Source organism: Echinops telfairi, unplaced genomic scaffold (assembly GCF_000313985.2).
Source record: "Echinops telfairi isolate 266 unplaced genomic scaffold, ASM31398v2 ScPeMD7_12;HRSCAF=54, whole genome shotgun sequence".
Classification (NCBI taxonomy): domain Eukaryota; kingdom Metazoa; phylum Chordata; class Mammalia; order Afrosoricida; family Tenrecidae; genus Echinops; species Echinops telfairi.
Window position 1 is genome coordinate 5,413,823 of NW_022103909.1, and position 18,494 is coordinate 5,432,316.

The 18,494-nt window shown below is 37.6% G+C and overlaps 1 protein-coding gene across 1 annotated transcript; it reads right to left on the reverse strand.

Annotated features, from left to right (window-relative positions):
• Positions 1-14,860: 14,860 nt before the first annotated feature.
• LOC101659548 (olfactory receptor 8S1-like) lies at positions 14,861-15,796 on the reverse strand. Its single transcript, XM_004711503.1, has one exon. The coding sequence runs from the start codon at positions 15,794-15,796 to the stop codon at positions 14,861-14,863; it is 936 nt and encodes a 311-aa protein (XP_004711560.1).
• Positions 15,797-18,494: the final 2,698 nt, after the last annotated feature.

Sequence of the window (18,494 nt, forward strand, 5' to 3'; positions counted from 1 at the left end):
TTGACATATACTGAACCTTTTCTTCCTTTTTTATTTTCTAACTCTAGGTTTTTTGGTGTTTCATTATAATACTTTACTTTGTCCTCTCAATCCACCCTTTCAAACTCAATCCACCTGTTAAACTATTTTAATTCTTCATTTCTCACATTCACTTTAGCTACTCTATTTTTCAAAAGCATGTTGTAGAGTCTCTTCTGAAATTCATTTTGGTCTTCGTGTTATTTCTTGTCTTTTTAATGATCCTTTATTTTCTTCACATATTATATCATTGATATCACACCACAATTCATCCAGTTTTCAATCCTTAGTGTTCTATGCTACAAATCTAATTTTTAAATGGTCTCAAAATGTTTTAGTAATTAGAACATGGAACATACAAAGTATGCATCTAGAAAAATTGGAAGCTGTCAAAGATTAAAGGAAACAAATAAAAATTGATACCCTAGACCAGTGGTTCTCAACCTTCCTAATGCTGCGACACTTTAATACAGTTCCTCATGTTGTGGTGATCCCTAACCATAAAATTATCTTCTTTGCTACTTCATAACTGTAATCTTGTTACTGTTACGAATCGGATGACCCCTGTGTAAGGGTTGTTCGACCCCAAAAAGGGTCGCGACCCACAGGTTGCGCACTGCTGCCCTAGATATTGCAGTAGTTTTTGTAAAGTGCCATCATCCAGTCAGCTCCTACTCATAATGCCCTATGTACAACAGAATGAAGCACTACCCAGCCTTGCACCATCCTCACAATTGTTGATATGGGATGAGCTCTTGTTGCTGTTACTGTGTCAATGTCAATGTTAATCTTCAAGGAAGGGTTAGAAAGATGTAAACATCATCTCTTTAAATGTATAACTGTCTAATTGTGATTCCATGAAATGGGGCAATAGAATGTATATGTACATGTCCTAAAGGAAAAGCTTCATATTTTTATATTTTAATAAGTTTCTATAATTCTTATCAGCATGTATATTTATATATGTTGCAATCATTAGAAAGACTGTAGCGGGTCTACATTTGCATGGAAAGATTCCCAAGAAAAATATATAGGTAAGTAAAGGAGTCTGAAGGATTGCCTTTCTTTGCTCTATATTGGTATTGTATATATATATCTTCAATAATTATTACAACAGAGTATTTTAAGAATATTATTCATTTTACAAAAAGGGAAGGGGTCTGCAGAGGCAAAATGAAGACAGGAACTCAATCAGGTAAGTGAATACCAATTCTGGCCATTATTCCAACGTTTCTGCTTCACTCCAGCTAGACGTAGCCTAGGGCATGGATTGGGTACAGATTTTAATTCTGAGCCCTGGTGAAGCTATGAGTGCAGCATTGCCTGATAAATCTTAAGGAGTAATTATACTCTGCCATATTTAGGGCACTATGAATCAGAATCAATTCGATGGCAGTGGGTTTTGTTTGGGTTTGTTATAATAAGACATTCCAATGTACCCACTGGAAACAGAAAGGAAACTTTTTCAAAACTTCAAATGGACTCTCTACATTCCAGTGTGAGTGACTCTGGAGGTACAATTGATGGCTCATCTTAGGTCAAAGAAAAGAAAGCAGACCTTGAACGTCCGATGGTCTGTGAAGGATCGTAATTGTAATACAATTAGCGTTTCCTGGAGAACCAGTTGAGAAGGGCCCCAAGTGTGAGATCTCAATGGCCTGATGTAAAGTCTTTGCAAGGTCCTTGGAACAATGTGAGTTTGTAAAAGAAGCTTCTAAAAAATGCAAGTTAGTATTAAATAAATGTAAACAATTTGTACTTCGTCTATCGCCCCATTTCATGGAATCACAATTAGACAGTTATAAAGTATAAATTATACAAATAAAAAACAATATGAGAATAGATTTGTGTTTCTGTAGGTAAGAATGGATTATTAGATGGGAATAATTAAGTGGCCTTAGTGTCAGCAAAACCCTTCCCCCTAAACCAGCTGCTTGACAGCTGAAAGGTGAGAGACAAAGATGATTTCAGGATTCATTTGCTATAAAATCTAAACCAGATTACTGGGGATCTATCTGAGCACCATGCTGCACAGAACAGCAAACTTCTAAACGTGTTTTTTTTTTCTTCCTGAGTCTGAGATGTGCCTCTCAAAATGGCTCTTTCTCAGCAGAACTCATGGTTCTTTATGTCTGTCTTATTTGACCATCCAATTGGAAATTGTTGTCTTCCTATTCTACAATCCCAACGTGTGATTTTTTTCTCACCTAGATTCAGTACTTTATATTTTTAACAAATTTGTGGCTTTTTATTGCGCTCCAAAAGTTCATTAAAACCAATGGGAGATTAATGATAAAAATTATTTCACTAAATGCAAAGCCTCAGGTGGACCCTTAACTCTATCCTATATAGAATTACTATATGGCTGTATATCATAGGAAAGTTTGGATTCTCTGGGCAAGTAACAAAAGGAATACTTAAGAGGGCTTCATGCCATGGGAACATTTTAAGTATTGTCCTAGGTGTACAGCTGTCAGCATAGAGAACTCTGCTCAGTGCTATATTTTACAAACCATCTCCCAGACCATATAAGGAAAGAAGTTGGGAAATTCTTCTGAAAGCACCGTGAGAGATTGAATCTCAGCATCTGCTGAAACACATGCTTTCATTCTCTATCTCACCTGAAGAAGTACTCTATCAGATACTCATACTCTGCAGTCAACTTAAAATAGAATTTTAAGCCTCTTTTTACCTCTGTTTTACAGATATTTGGATTAATAGCAAGATACTATCCTCGACCTCATGCCTAGATTGGGCTTATGTTCCTCCACTCTGCTTTCCTTAAGATTTCAGGTCTGGTTTATAATAATGCTTCGACTGATTGAACACTGAATGTTTATGGTGTCCAGCCAGGGCCTGAAGTCTGACCTTAGATTCATCATAAAATTCATTTTGGTGGCCCAATCAATTTCCTGGTCATGCCACAGCCAACAAATTTAAATAATCCCAAAGCCTTGGAAAAGGAAATTTTGAGTCCTATGATTGTTCAGTCATAAAACTCAGTCTCAAAATTCTTCCCATAGCCCAAATGAAGATTACCTGTACATATTGTCCAACAAGGTGATGTCTTCAATTTGACGGCCAGATTTTTATGCAGAAGAAAGATGAACTAGAAAAGATGCTATTCTATATCTTGTTTCATAATTGAGTTCACAGAATCCTATAATGAAAAGTTTTACTAGATTCTTCAATAACAAATTGAAATTGTCATAGGGCAGTTCCTTTATTCAAAGGATCTCAAATCCCATTTTTCCCCTGCTTCTAAATCATGTCTCCACTACACATAGTAGTGTCTGGTTCAATCAATCTACAGAGTAACTAAGTTTAAGCAGCTGGTAAGGTTGATTTTCTGCCCTTTATAGCTGGACAACAGTTTGTATAGCTGATAATTGCAGCTGGAAAGTAAGAGTTAGTCATCAAAAAATTTAGCAACATTGACTTTTATAGGGACCAAAGGGGATCTCTTGGGCATGACCTTCAGAACATATTGGTTGATATAACAACCTATAATCCTTAAGTGTAAACTTCTGAATCTAGTGGGAGTTGAAAGGAGACAAAGTAGCCTAAGGGGTATTTGGTCCCCAAACAGGAAATGTGTGGTTTCAATGGACAGTCAGAGGATTATGTCCTCCCCCAAAATGAGTTTTTGCAGGCAAAATCATTTTCATATGCATTTGTTGTGTAAAAGTTACTTGTGGGGTGAATGAGTAAAAATAAAGCAAAACAAACAACAACACACTCCCAGTAAATTTATTCATTTGTTGGAACACTCGATCCATATCAGTTTGCTTAAGATGAATTTGTTTAATTGAACCTGAAGGTCTTGTTTCAGCAGAGTGCTCCCAGATTTAAGAGTATTTAGGAAATAATTTTAGCGAGTTTATAATAGTCTCCAGTTAAAGTACACTGCCATAGAAATTAACACTTCAATTCATTAAGTAATTTTATAATGAGCTCAAAGCTTCCAGTCAAAGCCAGAATCTACTGGTATCATGGCTATTCCCTGCCATCACTTGCTAAGTTTTTAAATAAGTTAAAAGCAATAAAATTCAAGGTTATTTGGAATAATAAAATTCACTTTTCTAGAACATTTTCCTTCTTTGTGAATATGAATGAAATTTAAAATTTATCTAATGATAAAGTTCTCATTTGTATTCATCTGATGATAATGTTTTGTGACTGAATCTAAGAATTTTTACACGTTTATGTGTGAGTTTAATGACTACAAGTATTCTTGCTATAACTATTTTCCCACGTAAGAGAAATATATGTGCATATAGGCCTAAGTGTGAATAATATGTTTAGAATGTGTTATAGTGGTTTTTCCTATCATGAAACATGATGAAAGCTTTTTTATCATCACTTCCTTTGAGTGTTTCCCCCTGACCTCAATAGATGAATAAACTGGACTTGGTAAAAATTAAGAACTTCTGTCCATTGAAAGACAAAACAAAAACAAACCCAACAAACCTAAACAAATAAATGCACTGATTGAGAAAAGAGTGTGAGTGGCAATACTGGGAGCGTAGAGGAAGAGTGGGTTGGAAAGGGGGAACCAATTACAAGGATCTACTTGTGACCTCCTCCCTGGGGGACGGGCAACAGAAAAGTGGGTGAAGGGAGACGTCGGACAGGGCAAGATATGACAAAATAATAATTTGTAAATTATCAAGGGTTCATGAGGGAGGGGGAGCAGGAAGGGAGAAGGAAAAATGAAGAGCTGATGCCAGGGGCTTAAATGGAGAGCAAATGTTTTGAAAATGATGAGGACAATGAATGTACAAATGTGCTTTACACAATTGATGTATCTATGGATTGTGATGGGAGTTGTATGAGTCCCTAATAAAATGATTAAAAAAAGATAAATATAGTAGATGGATAGATGACAAGGAAGCATACTAGAATCTAAAAATAACTCCTATAAATAAATAATAATATGCTGCATCTCCAACTCAGTTCCATGAGCACAGCTCATAGTGACTTTATATGTACGGTTTCTTCTTTTGTGGGAACCCTGATCGTGTAGGTAGGTAGGGCTAATTCAACTATTCTTAACTGAACAATTTAATGATATTCATTACATTCTTCCAGTTGTGCAACCATTTCCCACCCTCCTTTGCTGAATTGATTCTTACACATTAATTTAAACTTACTCTACCACTTCCTTGTGACCTATCTAATTTTTGTATTTGCTATTGTCAACACCCCGTATATATAACTTTTTAAAGAGTACACTGCTCAAGCCTGACAGTCTTTACTAATTAAGATAAAGTGTGTGTGCCTGTGTGTGTGTTTGTGTTGTTATGTATCTTACTTAAAGAAGATTTCATGGAATATGTTTGGTGGAAAGTTTAAAGATGATCTCGGCACAATGGTTTCAGGGGAGGGACTCACCCACTTTCAGTGACTTTAGAAAAATCTGGATTCCATAAGAATTTGTAATTAAGTTGTGCATCTTCCCTCTTTAGGTCTTTTATAAACTATTTGATCAAAATCTTCAGTAACAATAGCTGGTGTTGTCCAGTTCTTCCAGTCCATGGTAAAGTGACAGTTGTTCAAGAGGCAATTAGACATGCATTCCGTTTCCTCTTCCTATTCAAGTTTAATGAGAAACTACATTGGATTCGGGACAGTAAGGACTTCAGTAAATGTATACTTCTGAATCTGGTAACCAAAGGGTATTTGACTGGTCCTGAAGCAAGAAAGTGCCGGAGTCCAGCTCAGGGAGGGTTGAACTGGGTACCTGAAGGAGGTGTGGAGTGGGTGAACACAGATGAGACACACACGAGAGATGTTCTGGTGGAAGCAATCTCTGCTGAGTTCTCACAAACAGCTGTATTTATACCATCAAAAGTTTTGCAGACCACAATAAAAACAATGCCCTATGATTAACTCCAAAGCCACCCTTATTGTTTCTACTAAAACCTGATAAAAGACCATTATAAGGTCTGTACTTTTTCTGTCACTTTCTATCCTCTTCCTGGTTCTTCTTCCTGTACTCTTTGTCTTATACGTCACATACTATTCTTGATTGACATGTTCAGAAAATTTGGTTAGACTCATATCCCACTCACTGCCCTATGTTTTGCTCGCAATATTCCTTTCCTGGTTGACTAACTTAACATAATGAAACTACCTCATGTGCTACTTCAAAGCCTACATTATTCTAAAAATATTTACAAGCAGAGTTAAATGCTTCTCAAATATTTTCCTTTATAAGCTCTCTTATGGTAACTGTTCCATAGTCTACCTATGTCTCTTTTAATTTTTGTACTCCTGAGGCACCATGGGGGTCCAAACCATCTGATTCTTTGCCAAAGACTTAATGTTTCCCCCTTTACGTGTTTTCTATTAATGTTAACCATTCTTTCTCCTCCTATGTAAGCCCCTGTCCAAGGTATAGGGGCATCAGTTGGGGGAGGCAGTCTATAAGGTCCTCTATATCAGAGAGGCCAAAATGAGTCTCTCACTACCTACTCTGAATGCAATCCAGGGTTTTTTGGTGGGTTTCATTTTCTCCTCTGACCTCAACTTTGGGGTTTCTTCCTCACTCAATTCCCACATATCCTTCTCAGAATTCCCAAAGATGTCTCGCTGTCTAAACCTCTCCAGTGCCTCAGTCTAGGAAAGCCCCATCATATTGAAGCAAGTTTAAGATCTGGTTTCATTCGTACTTCTCAAGACTGCCCTCGCATCCACTCCAGGTGCGGTAAACATGACAATGCACAAAATTCTCAAGAATGGATTTAACAACAGCAAATATTTGAGGGATGTTGGAAACCCTCTCTGGGAAACTCTGCTCTGCAGAAGCTTCTTCCACCAGGCTGGAACTTTGCTAGACAGCATGGTTGGGATGGCTCCCAACAAGAAAGGAATTGTTTTCAATGGACACACTAAGGACTGTTTCTTGGCTTTCAGAATTCTTAGGTGATGTTACTTTCAGAAACATTTTCCTTCAGAAACATTTTCAAAAAGTAGTGTGTCGATTAAATAAGTTAAAAAGTAGGGGGGCGGCGGCATAAAAACCCAGCAAGCGATTTCTTTGATCTAAACTGCTTATTTGAATCCATTAACTTTAGTGAATCTGTTCAGATTCCTATACAACCTGAAACACATTCCTGTTCTAATTTGAGTGCTTCCAGATTTCGAAGTATTTAAGCATTTTTTTAAATGAAGTGTTAAGTAAGAAAAGATTTAAATAAACCAAATTTTCTATTTTTATTTATAATAAACTATACGATTTTCAATGAAAAAATAATGTAATGAATATTATCAGCCATACATTAGATAAGCAAAAGAAATACTATTAATGCTTGTCAATTTTTCTAAAACATTTTTTGTTAACTTCCATAAAATAATTTAGTATTATTTGATTATAAAATGTATTTGAATTTGTCTTAAGAATGTGTACATTTGTTTATGTGTGTATTTAATGATGCCAGGTATGTTTAATGATATAGCTATTTTCTTTGTATATGGAAAAATCTAAGTATACATCCTTGAAAATGTATGTATGTGTGTCTGATTGTAAAATACATGTTGCTGGGTGCCATCAACTAGATTCTGATGAACAGGAATCCTATGCACAACAAAATGAAACACTGCCCAATCCTACACCATCCTCACAATTTTTCCTTCACTTCTGCCCATTGTTGCAGCCACAAGGTCAATGCATCTCATTGTTAACATGAGTGGGTCACATCAAAGGTTTTCCTCTTTGATGTGACCCACTCTATTTTACCAAACATGAGGTCTTTCTCCAGGGATTGGTCTCTTATGACAACATGTCCAAAGTATGTAAGACTTTGTCTTATCTGTGGACAAGTTCCACATAAGCACAATGAAGTGCTCTGGGATTCCCACTCTTCTCAAAGTTATCCATAGTTTGTTATGATCCCCGCAGTCAAATGCCTTGGCGTAGTCACTAAAACACAAGTAAGCATCTTTCTGACATTCTCTGCTTTCAGCTAAGATCCATCTAACATCTACAATGATACCCCTTGTTCTACGCCCTCTTCTGACTCTGACTTGAACCTCTGCCAACTCCCTGTCAATGTGGTGCTACAACCATTGTTGGATAATCTTCAGTACAATTTTACTTCTGTGTGATGTTAATAATATTGTTCTATAATTTGAGCATTCTGCTGTATCACCTTTCTTTGGAATGGGTACAAATATAGATCTCTTTCAGTCAATTCAAGTAGGTGTCTTCCTAATTTCCTGGCATAGATGTGCTTCATCAGCTTGTTCCAGTATTTCAGTGGGTATTGCACCAATCATGGAAACTTATTTTTGACTAATGCTTCCTGTGCAGCTTGAACTTCTTCCTTCAGTACCATAGGTTCTTGATCATATGCTACCCCCAGAAATTTTGGAATGTCAACTAGTTCTTTTTGATATAGTAACTCTGTGTATTCTTTCCATTGTCTTTTAATGCTTCTTGAATCATTCAATATTTTGTCCTCCAAACTTTTCAATATTGTAACTCAAGGCTTGAATTTTTCTTGAGTTATTCAGTTTAACATAGGCTGGGCATGTTCTACCTTTTTGGTTTTCTAACTCTAGGTCTTTGCTCATTTCATTATAATATTTGACTTTGTCTTCTTGAATTGTCCTTTTGAAAGCTTCTATTCAGCTCTTTGACTTAATCATTTTTCAATTTGCATTGACTACTCTATGATTTAGAGCAAGTTTCAGAGTCTCTTCTGACATCTCCTTTGATATTTTCTTTCTTTCCTATCTTTTAAATGACACTTTGGTTTCTTCATGAATGCTGTTCTTGGTGTACTCCCACAGTTCATTAGGTCTTCTGTCTTTAGTGTTCAATGCAGCCAATCTATTCTTGAGATGTTTTTGAAATTCAGGTGGAATATATTCAAGGTTGCATTTTGACTTCATGGCCTTGTTTTAAATGTGAAATACATATACATATAGAATACCTTATGTCTATAGTACACACTTACTTAATATATTATATATTTATACTTATATCATACATGCATATTTTATAAATATCTAATAGTCATATACTGTAACACCTTATCTCCCACTTATCTGTCAGCTTGTGTTGTGGTGGCTTGTTGCAGTGCTGCTGGAAATCATGCCACCAGTATTTCAAATACCAGCAGGATTAGCTATGGCGAATGGCTTTCAGTTGACTATCCAGTCTGAAAACCAAACTATGAGGAGGAAATAGGTTGTCCACATCGAGGAATTAGTGACTAAACCCCTTATGAACAACAGTGGAACACTATCAGATACAGTGCTGGAAGACGACTCCTTTAAGTTAGAAGGCAGTGTGGATTGACATTGTGGCTCCAATGCAGGGCTCCACCATAACAATATGAGGATGGTGCTGGACTGGGCAGTAATTCCTTCTGCGGTGCATCAGGTAGTCATGAGTCAGAACTGACTCAACAGCACCCAATAGCAAATGTCTATATTGTTAGCATAGTTGTTAATATAATGAACCATAATTAATGGATTTTATTATTGAGGGCCATTTCACACACAACATATTGATAAGTTAGGCATAATCACATTCATTTTAAAATCAAGAACTTCTGCCCCATGAAAGAAACACCAAAAGGCTGAAAAATGGTAGGTTGAAAATAGATACATTCCATGTATAGGATGAGGAGTGTCCTACAAGATCTTTTTCTGAAATATAATGAAATGCTCAGGCTTGACATAGAAAAACTCACTTTGTTTAGTACAAGGTACTCATGGCAGGACAATGGAGCCTTGGTGCTTCTGTTGAGTAAACATTGGATTGCAGCTGCAAGACTGGTGGATCACACTCACCCGCCGTCCTGTTAAAGAAAGCAGAGGCCATCTGCTCCTGTAAAGATGAACAGTCTCTGAAACTCTCCAGAGGGCCAGGGTGAGCCAGCAATGCGTTCTGGGGGTGGAGTGGGTTATATCCACGAATCAGCATTTTGAACCTACCTGCAGGAGAATGAAGAGACTTTCTGCTCTCATAATGATGTACAGCCTTGGGACCCACACGGGGCCGCTCCACTCTGTCCTATAGGGTTGCTATGAGACAGAACTGACTAGATGGCAGTGAGCTTTTGAGGGTGTGTGTCAGAATAACCTCTATGGCAGTGGGTTTGGTTTTAGAAGAGGAATTGGGTTCATGGCAGGACATACAAGTAAGACCTCAAGACATTTATTTAGAGATAGGGACTCAGAGTTGGCATTTACACTCAATGTTTAGAGTCTAAATAGCTAACTTTCAGATGGTCTTGGAAGGAAAGCTTGATCGTAGCGGGAACTCAGTGAAGGTCTCTCATAAAGAGTGAGGATATTGGCAGGGAGTAGAGACTCAACAGGCTCCCAGTCCTCAGAAAGAGTAAGAGATGACAAAGAGAGATTCATTTTACCTTTAACTTCTCTCATGAGTGTGCAAAGATTCAGGCTTCATGTCTAACATTTTCACTCTGGCTTCACAGATTCAGTAACTGCCAGTGGGATGTCCGACTAGTAGGTTACGTCATCTCTCCATATAGAGTTCTACATGATTTTTAAGGTTAGAGACAGGAAATTGTTTAAATTTATGTCTCAAGGTTAATTTACAAAGATTAAATATGCTGGGTTTTCTTTTATCACACCATGCAGGGACATGTCCACTTTAAGGTTATCTACAACATACTACATCTATTTCACATATTTCTATATTTCTATGTCTAAATTCAGAAATGTTGTACTGTACTTCTAAGCACCATTCTAGGTACATTATGATGGTTACAGAAAGAACATTACAAAATCATATATGATTTAAGATCATTAAGAACTATACAAAATGCCTACATAACAAGGAGGTATACAAAAATGTTTATTGTTAGGGAACAATAAATAATAAAATGCCACGTGACCCATTTAACATTAGTAAAAGAGTTAAGCTCTACTTTATAAAGAACACTTCCAACTCGTAAGCCAACAGATTAACAGAGGCCACAGGAGCCCTGGGGGCATAGTGGTTATCTGCTGGGCTGCGAACTGAGAAATCAGTCCTTTGAGCCCACCAGCTTCTCCGGTGGAGTGGATCAGACTTTCTGCTCCTAGAAAGATTACAACCCATAGGGGAATTTTTGCTCCGTCCTATAGTGTCCTTATGAACCAACTCGGTGGCAGTGAGTTTTTGTTTGTTTTTAGTTTTGGAAACACTATTGCAAGATCAGCAATTTGCAACCACCAGCTTCTTCATGAGAGAAAGATGAGACTGTCTACTCCCATAAAGAGTTACAGTCCCAGAATCCCACAGGGCAGTTCCACTCTGTCCTAGAAGGTCATTATGAATTGAAACTGACTTGTTGGCACAGACAGTTTGATTTAGGAGATGCTATTGAAACTATATTGGGGGGATAATAATAAATAAATATGGAAAAGGATACCAGGATCCTTAAAAATGGAATAGAAAAATAATAATTACATATGTTTGTTAAATGGTCAAAAATTTTAGAATTACGTTCTTTTCTAGGGCTGCCATACAAAGTAAAGAAAAGAGGTGGCTTAACACATTTTATTGGGTTAAGAAATTTGTCTCACAGGTGCTGAGGCTAGATATCTGAGTTGAAGTGCTGGAAGGACCATGTTCTCTCTAGGGTTTTGCCATTCTCACTTCCAATGAACATTCCAACAGTGCTTCTTTCAAAAGAAGCTTGTTTTTCCTGGTAGTCCATGGTACCTTCAATATTCTTTAATAACACAATAATTCAAATGCATCAATTATTCTTCACTTTTCCTTATTCACTGTCCAGCTTCCACATACACATGAGGTTATTGAAAATGCCATCACTTGGGTCAGGCGCACCTGAGTGCTCAAAATGACACCTGTGCATGTTACAACAGACTATGGGTGGAGAATAAAGAGAATTACAGAAATTTAATTGTTCTCATGTGGAACCTGTACACCTTATGTAAAGCAGCCATAAATGTAATTAGTGCAATTATTTTGGAAAATATTTGATAACATTGACCCATTGCAATCGATCTATTTTTAACCAGGTAACTCCAATTCTAGGTATAATTCTAAATTTAAAAAAAGATATTTCACTGCATAAAGATTTTTCATGCCACATTTTTTAGAATAGTGAAACTCTGCTTCTGCATTCGGCGCAGAATGAGGAAATCAATTACTAAATGAATAAATTTCTGGAAACCTTTCCAAGCACAAGGACACCTGCTACATAGCAGACATTGAGGGCTAAGGGTATTAGCCAGAGACACCGTAAAACTGATGGAGCACCATCAGCGTGTCATACAGTAAGAATACACTCTCTGCCCCTCAGCAAACTGAAGGAGCTTGACTTGCAGAGAGAAGGGAAGGTTTTTTTTGTTTTTGTTTCTTTGGTTTGTTTTGAGACAGACCACCTCCTCACACCTTTCATTCAAAGCAGTATAGGATATGGATCAGTCTTGGATTGGGGACTGTGATTGGCAAGAAAGAAACTCATATTTGAGTTTGAAAATCAAATGATAATATTGCAATAGTCATAAATTAATAGAAAGAGATTCCAAATTTATAGACTCTACCCAAAATATCATTAAGGAATGACAAAGGCAGATTCAAAAGAGTGGAGCTACAAAAATCTTTCATCGATATTTCCCATTGAGATATTTGCTATAGCAATTGCATGAAAAAGTTTATATAGAGGAATGAAAAAGGCGGACCAATAGGACTTGTATCTAAATTTGATTTTCCTTGTTTAGTAAAATTATCTTTTTTATGCTTGTTTGCTATATATTTATAGTTTTGAATTCTATTTTAATTTTCTATCACAAAGATAGCTGTCAATAAGTTGTACAACATTCCCTAAAGTAAACTAGGTTTTATAATACTTTGATGTTCTTTGACTTACTCGTTGGCCTGCTAACTGCAAGGTCAGCAGTTCAAAACCACCATCTTTCTCTGGAGGAGAATAAAGATGAGGTTTTCTACCTCCATGAAGATTCACAGTCTCAGAAACCCACTGCTCTGTCCTGGAGGGTTCCTACTTCTCGGGATGGATCCGATAGGAATAAATCAAATGGTGAAACTTCAGTATACAAAAGTGTATTGAGCTGGTACCAACTTAGTTTTTAAAAGCATACATACATTAATATGAAAGCAAATGTGAGAAAAATAGCAAACAAAAAAGAAAGAAAAAGGAAAACTCACAAAGTATAGTTATAGCTATTGAAAATTTGGAAATTTAAAAACAGAAGAACATAAATGGATATGCTACTAAAGAAGCTTTTAATTAACAATGACCAACAAAAATTATTTTAAGAGAATTTCCTCTTGTTGTCTTGTTCTCAAGTAATTTGATCAGCTGCAGAAGTTTTAGGGAGGTAATGGAAAGGGCGATCTGTAGCAGACAGTTTAAGAGCATGACTTTCTTGTGTAGGAAAAGATCATTGGGAAGTAGAGGGGCAGCAGAGCAAGAACATGGTTTTAACCTGGCCTGGTTTACTCTTGGTTGGGAACCCCGTGGGGTTTTTTTGTTGTTGTTTTTTTCCCTTTATCTTCAAGACCTGATTTTATGCCTTACAGTGGAGTTTGGGGGATATATATTTTTTCTCTTCACTGCAGTCCTAGGCAGTTAAGAATGCACTATCTGCCCCTCAGCAGATAGTGACCTGACAGGTACACCCTAAAGTTACAACCAGGTGTTCAACCCTGCTCTTTGTTTTTGTTTTCACACTTAATTCGTGCTCATTTTTTGGTTCACTGAACCTGCTCTTTCCCCAAACTATGCCTCTCATTCTACAATCTTGCTCGTCTCAAATTTCTGCTAAATTGTCTATTTAATGAAACCATAGTCTTTTTTGATATTTCTTTAATTTTTTTCTCAGATATTTTAGAAATTTGTTTTGTGAGACTTTTCTGGTGTATCCCTTTAGAAAAGTCTCTTTTGACCATTCTTTCTCCCCGGTGGAGATACTTTTCTTTAGCCTAGATCATCCAGATCTAAGTATCCCTGTTATCTACTATTGCACAACAACCCTCAAAACCCTCTGTAATCCCTTATAGTCAAGATCCAAATTGATATGAAGGGGACTGGATGTAGTGGAGACCCAAAGTCCACCAGCAAGACAATTGGACCATCCCTTTTCATAGGGCCTCATGGGACAGAGGATAAATCCAGGGTGTAGTGTGGCACTGATGAACCACATAACTACCCTCTAGTTCTCTAGATTTCCTCCTCTTACTATTGTGGTCCAGATATGATATACCTCATTGGTCATGTTAGACTTGTGTATGTTCATTTGCTCTTTTAAGATTGCTCGGTATAGGGTAGTCAAGATTGGTGACCACCCAGAGATACTGACAGGAGTAAGGGTCCTCTAAGAGTACTGGAAGTGAAGGTAGCACTGATGATTGCATAGCCTCACCTGATGGGCTTGAACAGCCAAACTGTATAGGAAGGGAAGGGATAGATTGGAATGAGTAAGATATATCAATAAAAATATTTTATTCCAGAAAAAAATAAAGTTTCAACACGCTTGTTCTATGTGCCTTTCCCTAATAGTTTGAGCATTTGATAATTTTATTCCATGTTGCTCAGTGAACGACCTAGTACAGAGAAACAGAATGAGATGAAGACCTATCAATTTAGCCAAAAGAATATCCAAGAAAATCATTGGATTAATGTGACTATTGGATTGCCTTACATTGTTTCTAAGCCAGAATGAGTCTAAATCATCTTCTCCACGGCACCTCCAAACAGCTATCTGACTATTTAAGGTGCTTTTCGGTATCTGACAACTTGGACCATCAGAAAAATCCCTACTGTTCCACTCACCAGATAGCTGGCTGTAATATACTCATTCTCCATCATCTTCTACCTGTGGTCGGCTACCTGAGATACTGAAGATACTTTCTCAGGGTCCTTCTGACAGCTGCTTTCACCTCATTGTTCTTCAGGCTGTAGATGAGGGGATTCACCAGGGGAGTTATCACGCTGTACTGCACTGAGAAGATCAACTCCAAGGGCGAATCTGAGTTTGGTATGGCATAGCGAAGAAAAGCAGAGCCGTAAAATAGGAGTACCGCAGCGAGGTGAGAGGAACAGGTAGAGAAGGCCTTCCTTCTACCTGTGGAGGAGCCGATGCTCATGATGGTGGAGACAATGAGGGTGTAGGAGAAAATGATTAGAACACAGGTTCCAAGCCCATGCAGGAGGACAGAGCAGAGCATAACACTAACGTTGATGGAGACATCAGAGCAGGACAGCGAGAAGAGTGAGGGCAACTCACAGTTGTAGTGGGGGATGACCTTGTCCCCACAGAAGACCAAGTCCATAGCTAGAAGAATGTTGATGAATGCATCCAGAAAGCCTAGGCTCCAAGATCCCCACACCAGCTCCTTACAGAGTTGGTTGTTCATTATCTGCCCATAGAGCAGAGGGTGGCAGATGGCAACAAAGCGGTCATAGGCCATCACTGCAAGCAGGCAGGCTTCAGTCCCTCCAGTCTCATACAAAAAAAAAGCTTGAGCCAGGCAACACCCCATAGAGATTGTTTTTAATTGAGACAGCAGATTCTTCAGTAGCTTGGGCACTGTGACAGACGAGAAGAAGAGATCCAGGAAAGAGAGCTGACTCAGCAAGAAGTACATGGGCGTGTGGAGGTGAGAATCCACCCTTATAACCAGTAACATCAACAGGTTCCCTATGAGAGTTTGTAGGTAAACCCCCAGGAAGAACACGAAGAGCAGGGCTTGGATCTTGGGATCCGCTGACAGACCAAAGAGAATGAACTCGGTGATGGTGCTGTGGTTCCCCACGGCCATTTAGAAACTCCTTTATCCTGTAAAGAAGAACAGTAGTTAGACTGAACCCTTCTTGCTCTGCCTATGCCCAGGACATCCCTATCTTTTCTCTTTACATTCCCATCTCTTCAGTCTACAATTTATCATAAAGATTTTGAAGTTGTCCTCACTGACTTCTCAGGTATTTTCCCCTCCATGTCTGTCTCTGGGGTCCTGAACTCGCATGATCAGCTATGCTAGAGTTTTATTTCATGTTTATTCTTCTGCTTTTGTTGAATGCTGATCTATGCCACTTTTCTTTAATTGGGTTCATCATTTCTTGTGAAATACCAGCATTATTTTGAAAGTGGCAGCTTCACATTTCTGTTCTCATGTATCCATTATTTTTCAATACTTAATTCAACATATTTTTATAATTAATTAGTGTTTACATAGAACATATTATATTGTTCAGATTTTTGTTATTTGTATAGCAATGTTATGCATATTTTCCAATTTAATCCTGGGATAGAAATTAAGAGGCTGGTATCTCCAATTATGTGTGGGAGTAGGTGGAAAGGAAGTTAGTAGCAATAAAATAGGAGATGTCTAAACTATTTTACAGATGAGAAAATTGAAGGTCTCTGATAAAAATATGTATTTTCGCATTAGTTGAATTTGGATCTGTCTTATATCACTGTATCAGGAGTTTTTCCTTTTTTATCAAAATGCATCTTGGTCTCTGTCTATAAAATAAAAATATCTTTGATATTCAAGAGTCTCTATCATCTTATATTTACATCACTTCACACTCAGACCTCCAAGCATTCTCCCAAATGTCTCGCTGCCATTCTAAATAAAGATCATCTATGAAAATCACCACTAATAATGATTTAAATTCAGTCATTAGGGATTCATTCCATTAGAATTAATGTGCATTTACCAAAAAATTTGAAACAATTCTGGGAGACACAGCACATGAATCTGGCTTTCAAATTTACCTCCTTTATGAATACGGTGATTGCATGGTTTTGACTTCCCAATGTGCTCTTCTCCCCAGCACAGATTTGATGGTTGCAGCTTGCTCTAATCCTTGCAGGCACCTGAGCATGCATAGTTTGAACCCAAAGGGCAAGAAGTCAACTCTACCGATAATCACTCTAACCTAGGAAAGGCAAGTGTACTTCCTGAGCAGCTGGATACAATATTCCAAAAAGGGGAAAGCAAGAAACCAGTGACACAGAAAGGGCTCAGCAAAAGGAAGCACCCAAAGAAAAGATTTGCAGTGAAGAGCAGACTTAAAGAGGCCGGGAAAGAAGATTAAATGGGATAGAAACATAATGGGAAAAAGTTGTAAATAAGGAAGAAAAATATTCAGAGAACTCCTATTTCACTTACAAAGCTTCTGGCTTTCTCTGGGACAGAATGCATCTATTTTTCTGTCCTGTCTAATAGATGAAGGAATCTGGTGGCATAGTGGGTTACACTTTGGGCTCCTAAGGTCGGCAGTTCAAAAACACAGCTAGATATTGGGAGAACGATGAGGCTTTCCGCTCTCATAAGGAGACACGCTCAGAAAACCACAGGGACAGTTCTATTCTGTCCTACAGGATAGCTCTGAATAGGAACAAACTCAATGACAACTAATTTGGTTTGTTTTGTTTGATACATGAGCATTTCTGAGATCAGCACTTCTTCACATATTAAAGAACATTTTCTTCTAAGGCTGACTATATGAGCAGCATCTAGTAGGTTCTTCTTGTGGACTGTCACAAATACTCAAATAATAGAATTGTTCAAACTCTTGGTCATCTCAAAGGACATATATCCAGTATGGTATTCTTATCCTTGGACCTTTCTTCCCTACTAGCCACAGAGGAAATAGTCAACAATGGAAGTGCACATTTTCTCTCATTCGATCTCAGGCCCAGCAACTTAAACATGTCCCTATTTCCTTTTCATTGTAAATCTAAACATACTAGTAAAAATAACTGAAAACTTCATATCTAACCTTTTAGAAGAGTCCTTGTGTGATACAAATTGTTAAACACTTGCCCACTAACCAAAAAGGTTAGCAATTCAAACCCATTTAGAGGCACCTTGGAAGGCAGGCCTGGTGCTCTGCGCAGGTGGGGTCTACATGAGCTAGAATCAACTTGTTAGCAACAGCAACAAAGCCATTTGGAAAGGCACCTGTATTTAGAAAGAAGCCATGGTGGATCCACGGGTTAAACATTGGTTAAACTTTAGGATCACTAATTTGAATCCACCAGTTACTTTGTGGAAGAAGGATGAGGTCGACAGCTTCCATAAAGACTTACAGCTTCAAAAACTCTATGGAGCAATGACACTGTATCCTATGAATTAGAAGATACACTTGATGACAGTTGGTTTGGTTATATCTACAATGTTAGTCTTGGCTAGTGGAGCCTGGCAGCCCAAGGGACACAGAATGAAGCCAGGTTTTAGTTCATTAGCTAACTTATGGAAACTTTCAAGAAGTGTAGCTAATCTTCTAACAATTGGTAGTATGTTCTCTTTTATGTTGATGCAATGTTTCTTAACCCTCTGAGGAATTTATTGGGGAGTCTCAGTAAATAAAATATTCTTCTTGCTCTTTAAACACGTTTTGGACAACAAATTTAGCCACATGTATAAAATACGTTATTCCTTTTCATGAGAAAAAGTCAATCCAAACAAATTGTTTTATGTTTAACTTTATCTAATAGTATTGACTGAA

What these genes read in the sequence shown, in the direction of transcription:
- LOC101659548 (XM_004711503.1), bottom strand. Translation starts at nt 15,796, where the DNA reads ATGGCCGTGGGGAACCACAGCACCATCACCGAGTTCATTCTCTTTGGT.